The sequence below is a fragment of the Fulmarus glacialis genome, unplaced genomic scaffold (genome assembly GCF_000690835.1).
Source record: "Fulmarus glacialis isolate BGI_N327 unplaced genomic scaffold, ASM69083v1 scaffold20187, whole genome shotgun sequence".
In the NCBI taxonomy this organism is placed as follows: domain Eukaryota; kingdom Metazoa; phylum Chordata; class Aves; order Procellariiformes; family Procellariidae; genus Fulmarus; species Fulmarus glacialis.
In genome coordinates, this window is record NW_009221510.1 from 503 (window position 1) to 13,976 (window position 13,474).

Below are 13,474 nucleotides of genomic sequence, written 5' to 3' on the forward strand. Positions count from 1 at the left end.
CCTGTCTGGGCCCGTCTTGCCTTCAAGTGGAAGATTAAGCACCTTGCTGCCCACACAGAGTGTGGCTCCACCACCGCTGGCTCTCCACATCTGTCTGTTTGGTGTGAGCGTGTAATGAAGGGCCCAGGTCTTGGCCGAGGCATAGTAGTTTGATGGTGATCTAAGAGTTGCCCTGTTTAACTGCAGAGAGAGGCTCCTAGGCAAAAATGTAGTTGCTAAAAGGCCGAAGGACTGTCTTGTGGGACCTCAGGCCTGGGAGGTGTTTGGTGGAGAGAGCTCAGAGGCTGCTGGCATGAGGGGGGATCTCTGGGCAGGGCCTGTGGGCGGGAGGATGTCCCCAGGCCCCCACCTGGCAGCGGCATCTTGCGCTCTGGTGCATCCCTTGCTTGCTGCCCGTGGCACGGCTTGGAGGTGAGACAGTCTGCGTGACATGCCAGGGCACAGTGACCACGTGGCGCTGCCTTGGCTCCCACCCTGCCAGCGTCTTGTACCAAATCCGCAGAGGCTCCCCGGACCTGGGGGAACTGCACAGAGCAAAGCGAAAGCCACAAGCATGGCTCCCGGCCGGCCGGCTGTGGCAGGGCCCACTCAGGGCTGCCAGCTTCAGGGTGGCGAATACACCTTCAAGAGAGAAAGGGAAATGAAGTGAGTGTTTCCTTCCTCTTTGGCTTGCATCCATGCCAGGAAGGACCAGTTTTATCTAGGAGCCCTCAAGCTGCAAGGGTCACATCGCTGTCACTTTCCTCTGCCCGATGCTGTCACCCAAAAAGAGCCTTTGCTAGATCGCAGTCTCCTGTGAATCTCAGAGCCAAATCTGGGGTGTGTTTGGGATGGCGACAGAGGTGCTGTTTTGGGGGGACAAGTACCAGAGACTGCGTCGCTGTCCACAAGGCATGGGGCAGGGGTCTGGGTGCTCCTGGCAGCAGCGACAGCCCTTGTTCTGCCCACTCCAGCCTGGCCAGGGCATGCCTGCGCCTGGCCTCATCCCCGATCCGCTCTGGCAGTGTCTCCAGCAGAGCCAGGCCAGGAACCTGCCTGCCGACATGAGGGTTTGCAAACACGAGCAGAGCTCAAAGGACTGAGTTTCCTGTCCCTGTTCCTGTCTGAGCTGTGTTGGGGAGCGTGTGAAGCTGTGCTCTCCCACCAGCCGTGCTGGCTCTCCCGGAGCCAGGCATGCAGGAGAGCTGGTGCTGGGGGATAGGGAGACCTGGGTTATGGGGATGGAGGGATCCTTGGGGTAGGGAGGAATTTGGAGCTGGGCTTTGTCAGGCTGGAGGTGAGGGGCTGAGCCAGCCCTGCCTGGCGTTGCCCTGGTGCCTGCCAAACATCTGTACAAGGTCTCCTGCCGTGATTCTGCTACCACATCCATGAAGTGACTTTATCCTGCATCTCATGCCGCTGGGGCACGGCTGTGCCCCTGGATGCTGTGCAGAATGTGGCTCCCCAGGTGGGAATGGCTGGGCTCTTGGCTGGCACTAAGCAGTGCTGTGCTGGCGGCTTAATTGGAGGCCATCTCCAAGGTCCGGTAAAGTTACATCTGTGGGAGCTCTGGGCTGCTGGGTTATGTCCTTGCTGCCAGGAGGACTGGTGACTCAGGGACCTCATCCAGGAAACTGGGGGCTGCTAACGCATCCCCCGCCCATGGGTTTGTTATCGCCAAGTCCAGTGTGCATGGGTTAATGGCCGTGGTTTCTCTCTCTCTGCAGGCCACGATGCTGCGTCTGGCTGCTTTTGCAGCGCTGCTGCTGTTCTTCAGGGCCAGTCTGGAGCTGTCCTGGGCCCAGGCCATCCCCGCTCTCTTCATCTTCTACCTGGGATCCGGTGGATGGGACTTCTTCCTCATATTCATCAAGACAGTACGAAGGGACGTCACGTAGGTGTCCTGGCTGGGATGGCCCGACCATCCACCCTCCCCCTGGCCCACTGCTCTGCCCCGGTGTATGTGTGAGCGCAGGCCCCGGCTCCTTGCACAACCCTGGGTTTCTGCTGGCACCCGGCCCGGCTGGAAGGAGATCTCCCTCTGCCGCACCTGGGTGGCTCCAAACTCTTGGGCAAAATCCTCACAGGAAAGATAGATTTCAGCTGAGCTTGAAGTCTAATGACTGTCCTTGTACTTCACCCTGCCCCTAAAGCTACTGGCGTGCACCACATGCCTGTACAGGGTCCGTTCTGAGTTGGTACCAGGCTGTGCCAGCTCCTGGCAAGGATTTGTGGGGAGGGAGTAGTGTCACCTCTTGGAGAGCACCTGAGGCTCAAAGATGCCCCTTTGATTGGGGACATCCCTGTCTGCAGCCTTCCAAAACATGTCTCTCCCTGGCCTCCATCAGTTCCTGGCTATAAGCATATTTGCAGAGGACATCTGCCGATGTCCACGCGGTTCAGGGGGGCACCCAGAGCTGCTGCTGACCTAGAACAGGGCCTGGAGCAGTGCCGGGCTATTGCAGCTCCTAGCATGGTCCTCGTGCTGTGCTGGCTTTGCTGGAGGAAGTGGTTTTGCAGGGGTCACTGAGCAACTGCCCTCTTGCTCCCCTTCCTTTGGCAGCACGGGGCTGGTCCTGTTGCGGGTGAAGTGGCAGGTATGGAGGCACCTGAAAGAGAAGAACACAATCGCCAAGATCTTCCAGAAGACTGCGAGCAAGTATCCAGAGAAGACAGCACTGATCTTCCAAGGCACGGGCGAGAGCTGGACCTTCCGGCAGCTGGATGAGTACTCCAATCGGGTGGCCAATTTTTTCCACGGCCAAGGCTTCCGCTCTGGTGACGTGGTGGCGCTTTTCATGGAGTCCCGCAATCAGTACGTGGGGCTGTGGCTCGGCTTGGCCAAGATCGGGGTGGAGGCAGCCCTCGTGAATTCCCACCTGCGCATGGAGGCCTTGCTGCACTGCATCACCATCTCCAACTCCAAGGCTGTGGTTTTTGGGGTGGAGATGATGGAAGGTGAGGGGCAGGCAGATGTGTCAGGGGTGCTCCAAACTCGGGGGGGGCGTGTCAATGAATTTACTGCTCCTTTCCTGCCCACCTCAAAGCAAGGATCTGGAAGAGAGTGGACAGTTGGAATTGGATTTGTTTTTTTTTTCTTGTTGGTCCCTTTGGCCACTGGGCAGGATCTGGAGTTCAGTGCTGTCTGGCTCCCAAGCAGGCCAGCCTGGGTGTGAGGATCCTTCCTTGTGCCTCTCGGGTCCATCCCCTGTGTGGAGCCCTGGGCCGGGCTGGGCCTGCCCCACTGCACGGGATGAGCCTCCCCTTGCTCTCCACGGCTGTTAGCCACATCCCTGCAGCACATCGGCTCCAGCTCCTCATTGTTTCAGCCCACGCCTGTACGGTTGATGGTGTCAACAGACCTCTTGGCACCAAAGAGGTTTTGGCTGGGGAGAGGTGGAGAACAGGATCTTCTAGTTCTTGAAGAGGCCTGGGCTGTGGCCCCAGCATCTGTTAATCATGGGAACGACAACCGCCTGGGATGGTTGTCAGCCCTTTGGGGACTCTGCCAAGTACAGCGAGGGCACTGCTACCTGGGGCACTGTCTCCCTGAGACTGTCTGGGAGGGCAGGGGGTCTCTTTGCTCTTTCTCCTGTGGTCTTCCTCCATCTCCCCTCTTTACTTTCTCAGCAATGCAGGAAGTGCAGTCCTCGCTGGAGAAGTCTATCCATCTCTTCTGGTCTGGGGAAGAAAGTCCCGAGTCCGCACTTCCTGGTGCGAAACACCTGGACCCCCTCCTGCAGATGGCCCAGCGGCACCAGCCAACCCCCCCTGACAAGGGCTTTCTTGGTACGTGGTCAGCTCTTGGGGGCCAAACTCATGGTGGTGTTTTTATAGATCAGCTTACAAAACTGGCAAGAACGTCTGCTCAAGGTGCCGATGGCAGACGTCTGCAGCAGGGCCAGGGGTGTTTGGGATGGGTGTTACGCCGGTGTCTGAAGCCCGGCCCTGTGTGGAGCAGTATCCTGTTGTGCCCTCCATGTATCCAACAGACTGATCTGCCCAGGATGAACCCAGCATGTTCCTGGTACTGTCACATAACAAAGTTTTGGCTCAACTGGCACGAGCGGAGTGTATAAATTTACTTGTTCCCCTCTGCCGGTTCAGCCAGCTCCTAGATTGGGTATGTGACATTGCCTCCTCATTGCTCTCCAGATAAACTCTTCTACATCTACACCTCTGGCACGACAGGACTGCCCAAGGCTGCCATTGTGGTGAACTGCCGGTAAGGCCGTGGGCAGGGGCTCGGGAGAGGATGGAGCTGAGCTCTGCCCTGTCCTAGCACAGCGCCTCTGGCCCTGCTGCTGACATGTCCCTTCACCCTCCCGCCCCAGGTACTTCCGCATGTCCAGCTTAGTTTTTTACGGTTTTCGCATGAGGCCCGACGATGTGATGTACGACTGCCTCCCGCTCTACCATGCTGCAGGTAACATGTGCTGTATGGAGCTCTGCATGCCGGGATTGTCTCTTCCCCTCAGCCAAGCCCAGGGCTCAGGTGGAGGCTGGTGCCGCAGCAATCTCCGTGTCGAGTAGGAGCTGGCTGCTGCTGGCAGTGTCTGACCGAGGCTTTCCACTTTGTCCCTGGGAGCCAAGAATCAATCTGGCTGACCTTTGGAGCGGGGAGTATGTGTGTGGGGGGGGTTTATCCCAACTCCTAGTCTGGCTTTGGAATAGCTGCACCTTATCGCTGTTCCACGTGGAAAGTCAGGGCGAAGGGGAAGCGGTGCCCGCCTTGCTGGCTGAGACATGCTGGGATGTCTAGGTGCAAAGCACTGCCCCAGATCTCGCTGCCACGTGTCTCATCCCCCGTGCCTGTGGCCCTGGGGGCTTTGGCTAGGTGAACACCCATCTACGGTGAGCTGGTGCGTGGCCTCCACCTTGCCCTGCCAGGCCTCTCCCTGAGTGGACTGGGCTGGAGGTGTCTGGGACTGAGGGTTCCCCTGGATGCCTCTCTGCAGGGAACATCGTGGGGGTCGGGCAGTGCCTGCTGCAGGGCATGACGATTGTCATCCGCAAGAAGTTCTCGGCCTCGCACTTTTGGGAGGACTGCGTGAAATACAACTGCACGGTGAGGCTGTGAGGCAAGGGGTCAGCCGGAACTGGGGAGCAGAGCCTGGGGATCTGTGCTGTGCTGGGGAGAGCCCAGGCGCTGGAACAGGGGGAGGCCTGGACCGGTTCTGCCTGTCCATCCCAAGCCACCTTCCAAGGTGGTGGGGCTGTCTCCTTCCCACCTGGGGTGGTAACTCCACATGTCCAAACCCTTCCTGTGCTCCAGCATTAGCCAGGAGGTCTCAAATAGGTTTCACAGACTGGAGGAGTGAGTTAGCCAGGGAGGGACAGGCACTGGACGAGCTAGTAGGACTCCTGGGTTTTACCGCAGCCTCTTTAGGGGACTTTAGGCATGTTGTGCCATTCTTACCTGCCCTGAAGAAACTCCAAACACCCTGGGGCCTGGCGGAGGGGTCCTAGTGAGTCTTTCTTCTCCATCCCTCCCAGATTGTGCAGTACATTGGGGAGATCTGCCGCTACCTGCTGCACCAGCCATACCAGGAGGTGGGAGCGGCAGCACCGGGTGCGCATGGCGCTGGGCAACGGGCTGCGTGCCTCCATCTGGCGGGAGTTCATGGCCCGTTTCAGCATCGCCCAGGTGGCCGAGTTCTATGGGGCCACTGAATGCAACTGCAGCCTGGGAAACTTCGACAACAATGTAAGGCCCCACCACCCTCCCCATGTCCCAGAGGGTGCCTGCTGGCCTGGGCAGGGCTGGAAACCCAGACAGGCTGTTTGCTTCTGGTTTCTTGCTCCAAGAGGCTTGGTGTGGGTTGCCATCTGCCCGGAAGGATTTTCGCTGTTGTGCATTGCCAGCTTTCTGGTATCCTGGATGTGCGTGGGCAGTGGGCTTGGGTGGGAGAGATGTCCCTGGTACCCATGGCTCTGAGCTCTTTCTGTCCTAGGTTGGGTCTTGCGGCTTCAACAGCAGGATCCTACCAAGTGTGTACCCCATCGGCTTGGTGCGGGTGGATGAAGACACCATGGAGCTGATCCGGGGGCCGGATGGTGTCTGTATCCACTGCAAACCAGGTGAGGGCAACCACAGGGATAAGTCTCCTCAGCCCTGTGCAAATCTTTCCTGATACTTCAAAATAATTTACCTAGGTTTGAGTCTCTGCTCAGTTAAACCCCACCAACCCCGTTAGACACCCTTTTGGCTTGGGTGCTTCCCTCCTTCATCCCCCCTTTTCTCCCTGCAGGGGAGCCAGGGCAACTGGTGGGCCGCATTGTCAAGAGCAACCCCTTGCAGCATTTTGACGGCTACCTGAATCAATCAGCGACCAGTAAGAAAATCGCCAAGGACGTGTTTACAAAAGGGGATGCTGCCTATCTCACAGGTGAGGCAAGCAGGGCCTTTCCATCCGCTGAGCGTGGAGAAGGGTGCCTGGGTAGGCGTGGGGGCTGTCCCAGGCTAGTGGCACTGCCCTGAGATGCTCCAGGGTTACTCCTAGCCCCTCTGACACCTCATTTTTTGCCTATTCCTCACTTTCCTGTAGGGGATGTCCTGGTGATGGACAAATATGGCTACATGTACTTCCGGGACCGCACCGGGGACACATTCCGCTGGAAGGGGGAGAACGTCTCCACCACAGAGGTGGAGGGGACGCTGAGTCGCATCCTCAACCTGACAGACGTGGTGGTTTATGGGGTGGAGATCCCAGGTAGCTGAGAGGGGAGAGGATGAGCAGGGGAGGCAGGCGGGCCTCCAGCACTTGAATGTGAGCATGTCCTGCACATCCAGATCGATGTGTCCTTTCGCAAGAGGCTGGACCAAGGCTCCCCATGGGCGAGCTGGGAAGAGGCCACCGGGGATGTGCCTAGTGGGAACCAGAGGGTTCCCTCCCTCTCTCAAGCTTTGGTCTGATTCTGGCTGGTTTGGAAGGACCCTGTATCCTTTCTGGACAGTCTGCAAGTGCCTCCTCTGGGAGGAGGTGACCGTGACCGCAGGGTGTCGCTGGTAGCCTTAGCTGCAGGGTGGTGACACAGCCAGTGACACAGCTGGATGCACCGGCGCTTTGGTACAAAAGGGGGTCTGTGCCAGAGACCTTGCTGGTGTGGGGCAGATGATGCTACAGGTACAGTGTGTCCGAGTGCTCTCCCTTCTTCTCTGCCTCTTAGGGATTGAAGGGAAGGCAGGAATGGCAGCCATCGCCGACCCGGAAAACTCCTGTGACCTAGAAGGCTTTGCCAGTGAGCTGAAAAAGGCCCTGCCACTGTACGCGCGGCCCGTCTTCCTGCGGTTCCTGCACGAAGTCTCCAAGACAAGTGAGCCACGGCGTGCGCGCTCTCACTGGGTGCAGAGCTGGGGGGGAAACCTGGTTACAGAGGCTGATCTGCAGTAGGGTCAGGATGGAGCCCCTCTGCCCCATGGAGCCCCTCTGCCCCATAGAGCCCCTAGCCAGTTCCTCTGGTTTGGAGGCGTGGGGGTGCAAGGCTGTGTCAGCACAGGGGCGATGGGGAGGGGAGTGTGTCCAGCCAGTGACCCCTCATTCCTTCTTCTCTCCCCGCTCCAGGCACTTACAAGTTCCAGAAGATGGAGCTGCGGAAGCAGGGCTTCGACCCCGCACTGGTGAAGGACAGGTTGTACTTCCTGGACTCCAGGCAAGGCTGCTACCTGCCGTTGGACCAGGCAGCGTTCGGCAGGATCCAGTCGGGACAGCAGAAGCTGTAACTGGTGGGGCTCAAGCAAGGCACTTCCCCAAATCCTGCTAGGGAGAGCGGGGCAAGGCAGGCGCTGGGGAAGAAAAGGTTCAAGGAGCGATATAAAGGCACACTAGAGATTTTATTTGACGAGTTTTACAGATAACGGTTTGGGGGGAATGCAGGGGGGACCAAGGGGAGGGGGATGGTTACATACCAAAGCACAGACTCATTATGGCTTTATTTTCTACTTGGTACAGTGGTGGTGGTCCCGTGCCATGGGAGGGGCAGGACCCCGGCCAGTTGAGGGGGGTGGGGTGCCCCTGCCATTCCACTTTGCTTTTCCTGTCTTTCCCTCCCTTTTCCTGCCTGCAGCAACCCTTCCTGTGAAGGCCATGAAGGGACCCGTGTTGGGCTCTTTCCCCACTCCTCCACCAAGCAGCCAGCTCCTCCTTGGCACAGGGCCCCCACTGGCAGAGGGAAGCTGGGTGCCAGGCACAACCCCTGCCCCCTGCATGGCTCCACTGTTGTGTTTCTGCTGTGAATCAGGGGAGCAGGGTAGTGCTGGGCTTGGGAGAGGGACAGGGATGTGTTTCTGCCATGCCTTGCTCTCTCCTGGGGATGACATTTCTATTTTTCACAATCACACGCACATTATATTCTATATATATATATAATACATGCTGACTTTTTTTTTTTTCCCAATCTTAATTTATTGTCTGTACTTTTGAATGTGTCCCGGGTTTGTGCAGTAGATGGAGGAGCAGCCCAGACCTCTCTCTTGGAGAGCCCTTTTCTCTCACAGGAATCTGGGACTGATTCTCCTCTTCCAGCGTGGGTGCAGCTGTGTATGTCCTTGTGGCCTTGCTCCATGGTGAAGGACATGAGCAAACCCCGCTATCTTGTCTCTGGGTCTCTTACTTTCACCTTTCGTGGATGCAGCCTTGTTTCGTGCACCTTCTTCCTTGCAGAAAGCAGGTGGGAGAGTGGGAATGAAAGGCCTGGTTTGCCTTTGCTTAGACATACTCAGCACCACGAAGCAGCTCTCGGGGCTTTCCTGCTGCGATGTCTGTGCCCTAAACGTGGGAGGCAACTTGCCTAGGGGAGAGAAGGTCTCCGGAGGGTGGTCTCTGTGAAAGCCTGACTTCACGTGCTCTGCATCCCTTCCCGCAAGAGCCCTCTCTATCTCTACTGCAGGACATGGGGCCTGAACTGAAATGTCCATGTTAAACACCTGACTTGCGCTATGTGAATTCTCCGCGTTTTGTCTGCTGTGAAACAGCCTTAGCAGCGATGTCCGATTGCAGTCCTCGGAGATCATGCAGAAACATCTGTTCCAGAGAAAACTCTGGGTTGGGGTTTATTTTTTTTTTTTTGTGATTTGTTTTGATGCTTTTAGCAGGGTTACTCCTTAAAATGACATCTGTCTTTTGTGAGGGCAGGGTGTGTCTGCTCTTCTAGCTGTGCTTCCACACCAACGTACCTGCCTGCCCCAGTTTGTCCTGTCCTTACAATTAAATGCCAGTATGGGCTACGCTGGAGTTTCCTACCTCTTCCTTGCGCGGTCCTGCTCTGTGTGAAGAGGTGGGCGACTGTGCCGGTTTGGGAGCTGGGACCTGCCACTCCAGAGCACGACCTCCCTCTGCGGACTTTAGCTCATCTCAGAGCAGGGGGAAGCCAGCCCCTTGCTGCTGGGTTTGATGACTGTGAAAACAACCTATTGATGAGACCCTCCCCAGACCCTTCCACTGACTCCCCACCCTGCCTTTCTCCTGGTCCTGTTCTCAACTTTGCCATCCCATTTTGTCCTGGCCCAGTTCTCCCTGTTTACCCTGAAACATCTGGCTCCTCTGCCCCTCTCCTGTTCCCTCTTTCCTCTTCCTGCTGCTTCTTTCCATGTTTGGCCATGCTTAACCTTCCAGCTCATTTCTGTCCTTGAAGACAAGTTTTTTGGTACCCATTCCCCTTCCCTTACTGCCAGAACCATCATTTAGACCCTCTGCATCCAACCCTGGGGACAGGAGAGACCAGCTTCTTCATGGTACGCGGGTACCAGGGAGAAATGTCTTGCATGAGCCTGGGTGAAGTGTGTTGCCTGGCGAGACGCACCATGGGAAAACTGCTGGAAATTTGCATCCATTATATACCAGATGCACCTTCAGGCTCAAACTGATGGCTTCTCCAGCATCTCAAACTAAAATTAAAGCTTTTCGCTTATTCAATCCCCTGGACACAGTGATTCTGGGCAAGGCCCAGCTCGGAGCTGCATCTGGCCTCTGCAGACAACTCCAAGTGGGGACGAGGACAGGAGGAGCGCAGTGGCGGAGCAGCGTGGTCCGACACTGCTCCTGGCAGGGCACAGCTCCTGGGACAGCCTCTGTCCCAAAGCAGTCCCCCAGCTCGGTGGAAAACAGGCCTCATCCCCACAGCCCTGCAGTGCCTGCGGGGCTCAGCCTTCAAATGAGGTGGCTTTGCCTGCGGGGGTTCGTATTTAGGGGCTTGGGGGTGTCCCCCGGCCTCGGGGGGCTGATGCAGGGTGCGCAGCGATGGCTGCCGCCTCTGCAGATGCTCCGGTCTCACTTTTGGACGCTGTTCCTCTCGCAGCCGCCGGTGGAGGGCGGGCTGGGCTCGGCAAATGTCTCACCTCAGGGGAGATCCCTTAGGGGCTCCCCTGGGGTCTCACAGCCCCCCCAGAGGGTTCAGAGCACTAGGAAGTGGTGGGGGGGCACAGGGGTTGCAGGGGGGTTACCCACGCAGGGGACAGGTCAGACCCTGTCTGAGGTGGAGAGGAAGTTTTGGGTGCAGGCGATCGTGGTGGGTGCGAGGCCAGCAGCAATCCCAGGCGCTGGCGTTCCCCTCTGCTCAGGAGCCTGTGCCTGGCGGAGACTTCGGCAGCACCGAGGTCACCCCGTTGTGCCAGGCGGGTGGTGGGCAGCGACCCAAACCGCCTGGCCTCACCCAGCCCTCTGCTAAAGGGAACGGGTGAAAGCTTGGCCTCCCCGAAGTCAGCCCTGCAGGTCGTTGGTGGAGATGGATGGTTTGAAGTGATACAGGAGGATACGGGAGCACTGCTCTCCCTTCCTGGAAGAGATGACCGTGCTGCCCTGCACACAAAGCCTCTCTGAAGGAAGAGGGGCCGCAGGGCAAGGCTCAGCACCGTGTTTCCATCTGTCTGAGAGCAGGTTAGGTTAAAAAAGCCAAGCAAATTCTGCATTCAGCGCACTGCCTGCTAAACACAGATGCAAATAGCTATGGAAGTATGGCTGTTACTAATTTGCAAGTAAGCCCATCCAAGTGGCGACCGGCTTGTATTGTTGGGTTTTGGAAAGGGATGGGGATTATAGGCACAGCCGAGGCCCGTGCAAGGAGCAGGATTTAGCCCTTGCTGGTGCCGACACAACCGAGGGGCTGGAACCTGGCCAGAGCATAGCAGGGAGCTCACCCCGAGCCCTGTGTTCCCGGCCGGCTTCGAGGGGGAGGAAGGTTGTTGCAGGGTGCAGGCAAGAAGAGCAGGATGGGGCCCCCCAAGGTGAGAGCTCCTGTTCTGGGGAGACAGGGGGTGCTGAATGACTGGGAAACAGCTCAGCAAACCACACGGGGGGCTCTGATATACAGGCCTTCGATAGAGGGGGCCTGCAGAGCTTGGCGGTACCGACGGAGCGCGGTGCTGTGCCAGAGGGCTGGGGCATGCATGTACCACGTACGCATGCTTCCGTGCTGGGTTTCCCAGGGAGAGGAGAGCCCCATGAAGGTGTGTTCGTAGCTGTGAGTTACGCTGTAAGGAGCCACCCTGCCTGGTGATGCTGACACCACTGCGGCACTGGGAGGATTAAAAGCAGTGGCTCTAGTCCCCGCTGGAGATCTGGTGGCTGGGGACAATTCTCGGACCATTTTGGTCATGGTTGTCCTTACTGAGGAGGGTTTTTTCACACTTGGCAATGCTTTGAGACTCCCTGCAAAACCCAGCTACACCAATTAGGGTTTTTCTGCTGGCTGTCAGCTTTGGGTTGAAATCCCAGGGCCTTTTTAAAGTCCCAGCTCTTCTGGAAAAATGAAGCCTAGGTGCAAGCATCCCTGAAGCTCTCAGCCCAGGAATACAAGTGCAAGTGCGGTACTGAGCCCGGTATCAATGCTGGGACAAAACGCTTCCAGCAGAGACGTGCTCGGAAAGAAGCAGCCAGTGCTTAATTATAGTCTGTTTTTTTAAATTTCTTTTTATTTGTGCAATTTTAAGGAAGAAGCTAACTGAATCTTCTTTCTATGATTAGAGACACCTTGCGAGACTTATCTCTCTCCTTTGATCAATAAACTAAAGTCTGGCTCAACACCTGTATATAGATAAAAGTACTATATATAAAGTATGAGGTATTATTCTTTTTTAATTAAAATACTTTAAAAGCTGTTTGCATGAGGTTAAGAAAACATTAAAATCCTTTCCTGGGTTTTAATTTAAGCGAAGCCAAAGCGCTTTACAAAACAAATGTACTTTTCACCATGGACATGACTGCTTCTCGCAGACCCTGCATCCTGGACAGCGACAATAATATTAAGAAAAATAATGCTGCAGCTTTCTCTCTGATCAGCATCTCTTTCCAGCTCTAGGTCCAGCTCAGCCAGGCGATGCTTGGTGTTCAAAACTGGAGCGTATTTTAGCCTAAGTGCAGGTGGGGGCTTTGCAGGCTGCTCAGGACTTTTCTGGGTGAAATTCATTTCTGCTGCTGAGAAAGTCTGTGACAATCTTTAATACTGCATCTCTCCAGCCTCCTCCCGCCACTCTTGGCATGATGGAGTCTTCCCAAACAATGACAGCCACCCGCTCCTCCGCACGCTGGCGAGCTAGCTTTGCCTTTAAGCAGCGTCAGGGAAATATTCTGGACTAAAGAAGGGCCTATCCTTTGGTGCACTCTTTAGAAATGGAAATACGCGATTCCCCTGAGTGGTTCCAGTGTAACCAGGAGCAGGGCCAGGGATGGCTTCTCCCCCTCCAGTTTGAAGGGGCTGTGTTGCAGGGGATTCAATCAAAATGATAGTCTGCGGGGAGTGCTTGCGTCTCATCATTCTGCGTGTGGCAGGGAAGGGATGGTAGCTTTCCTCCTTGAAGCAGAAAGGCTTCACTAGGGAAGCAAATGTCTTTAGGGCTGTTTGCTGCTTAGCTCCTGAACAGCACGGGATGGCCGGGCTGTGCAGCAGGGTGAGGCCCGGGGAGCAGGGAACGGGTCCTGCTCTACGCTTTTCGAGCCTGGCCCATTTCCGTGGCAAAGCCCACCTTCCAAAATAACCCGGCATTTGATCCTCTTTTCTCCTGGTTAATTAAAAATCCTACCTATAGGCACAAATGATGCCAGGCCAGGCTCTGGGAGAGCTTTGGGCAGTTGGGGTCATGCAGTACAGACTGGCAACCCTGGGAATCACAGGCGATGGTGACTGTCAGAGGCCGGAACATCCCCCTGCTCGGAAGGGGCGTCGTCGCCCCGATCTCCCCAGATCCCTTGCCAAATATTCCCAGCTTGTGAAGTGGGGTACGACCCCTACATCCCCCTCCTTGGTATGGCCCTGCCTCCCTCTAGCCCCATCCTCGAGGGTGCTGAGCAGCCCTCCCCAGGGATGCCAGCATCTCGCCAGCCCAAGCAGGAGTCGGGGTCTGATCCTGCCCTGGAGGTGACACCTCCCACGACCCCCTTGAGGCCCTGCACACCGCCGGCGCTGTGCCAACAGGGCCGAGGAAGTGAGGGCGGCAAGAGCCTCCCTCCTCGCCTCCGGCCATCTAAGTGGCCTCCGGCTCGGCCGCAGGAAGAGGCTAACA

At 56.8% G+C, this 13,474-nt stretch overlaps 1 protein-coding gene across 1 annotated transcript; it reads left to right on the forward strand.

Moving 5' to 3' along the window:
• The first annotated feature begins 1,712 nt into the window (after positions 1–1,712).
• SLC27A4 (solute carrier family 27 (fatty acid transporter), member 4) lies at positions 1,713–9,210 on the forward strand. The gene is given in 13 exon segments (XM_009581144.1): positions 1,713–1,873; positions 2,543–2,937; positions 3,610–3,768; positions 4,135–4,204; positions 4,314–4,405; positions 4,938–5,047; positions 5,476–5,535; positions 5,537–5,686; positions 5,934–6,060; positions 6,231–6,368; positions 6,528–6,692; positions 7,150–7,296; positions 7,545–9,210. Coding segments are annotated over 13 exon segments (1,932 nt in total). The 3' UTR covers positions 7,703–9,210.
• Positions 9,211–13,474: the final 4,264 nt, after the last annotated feature.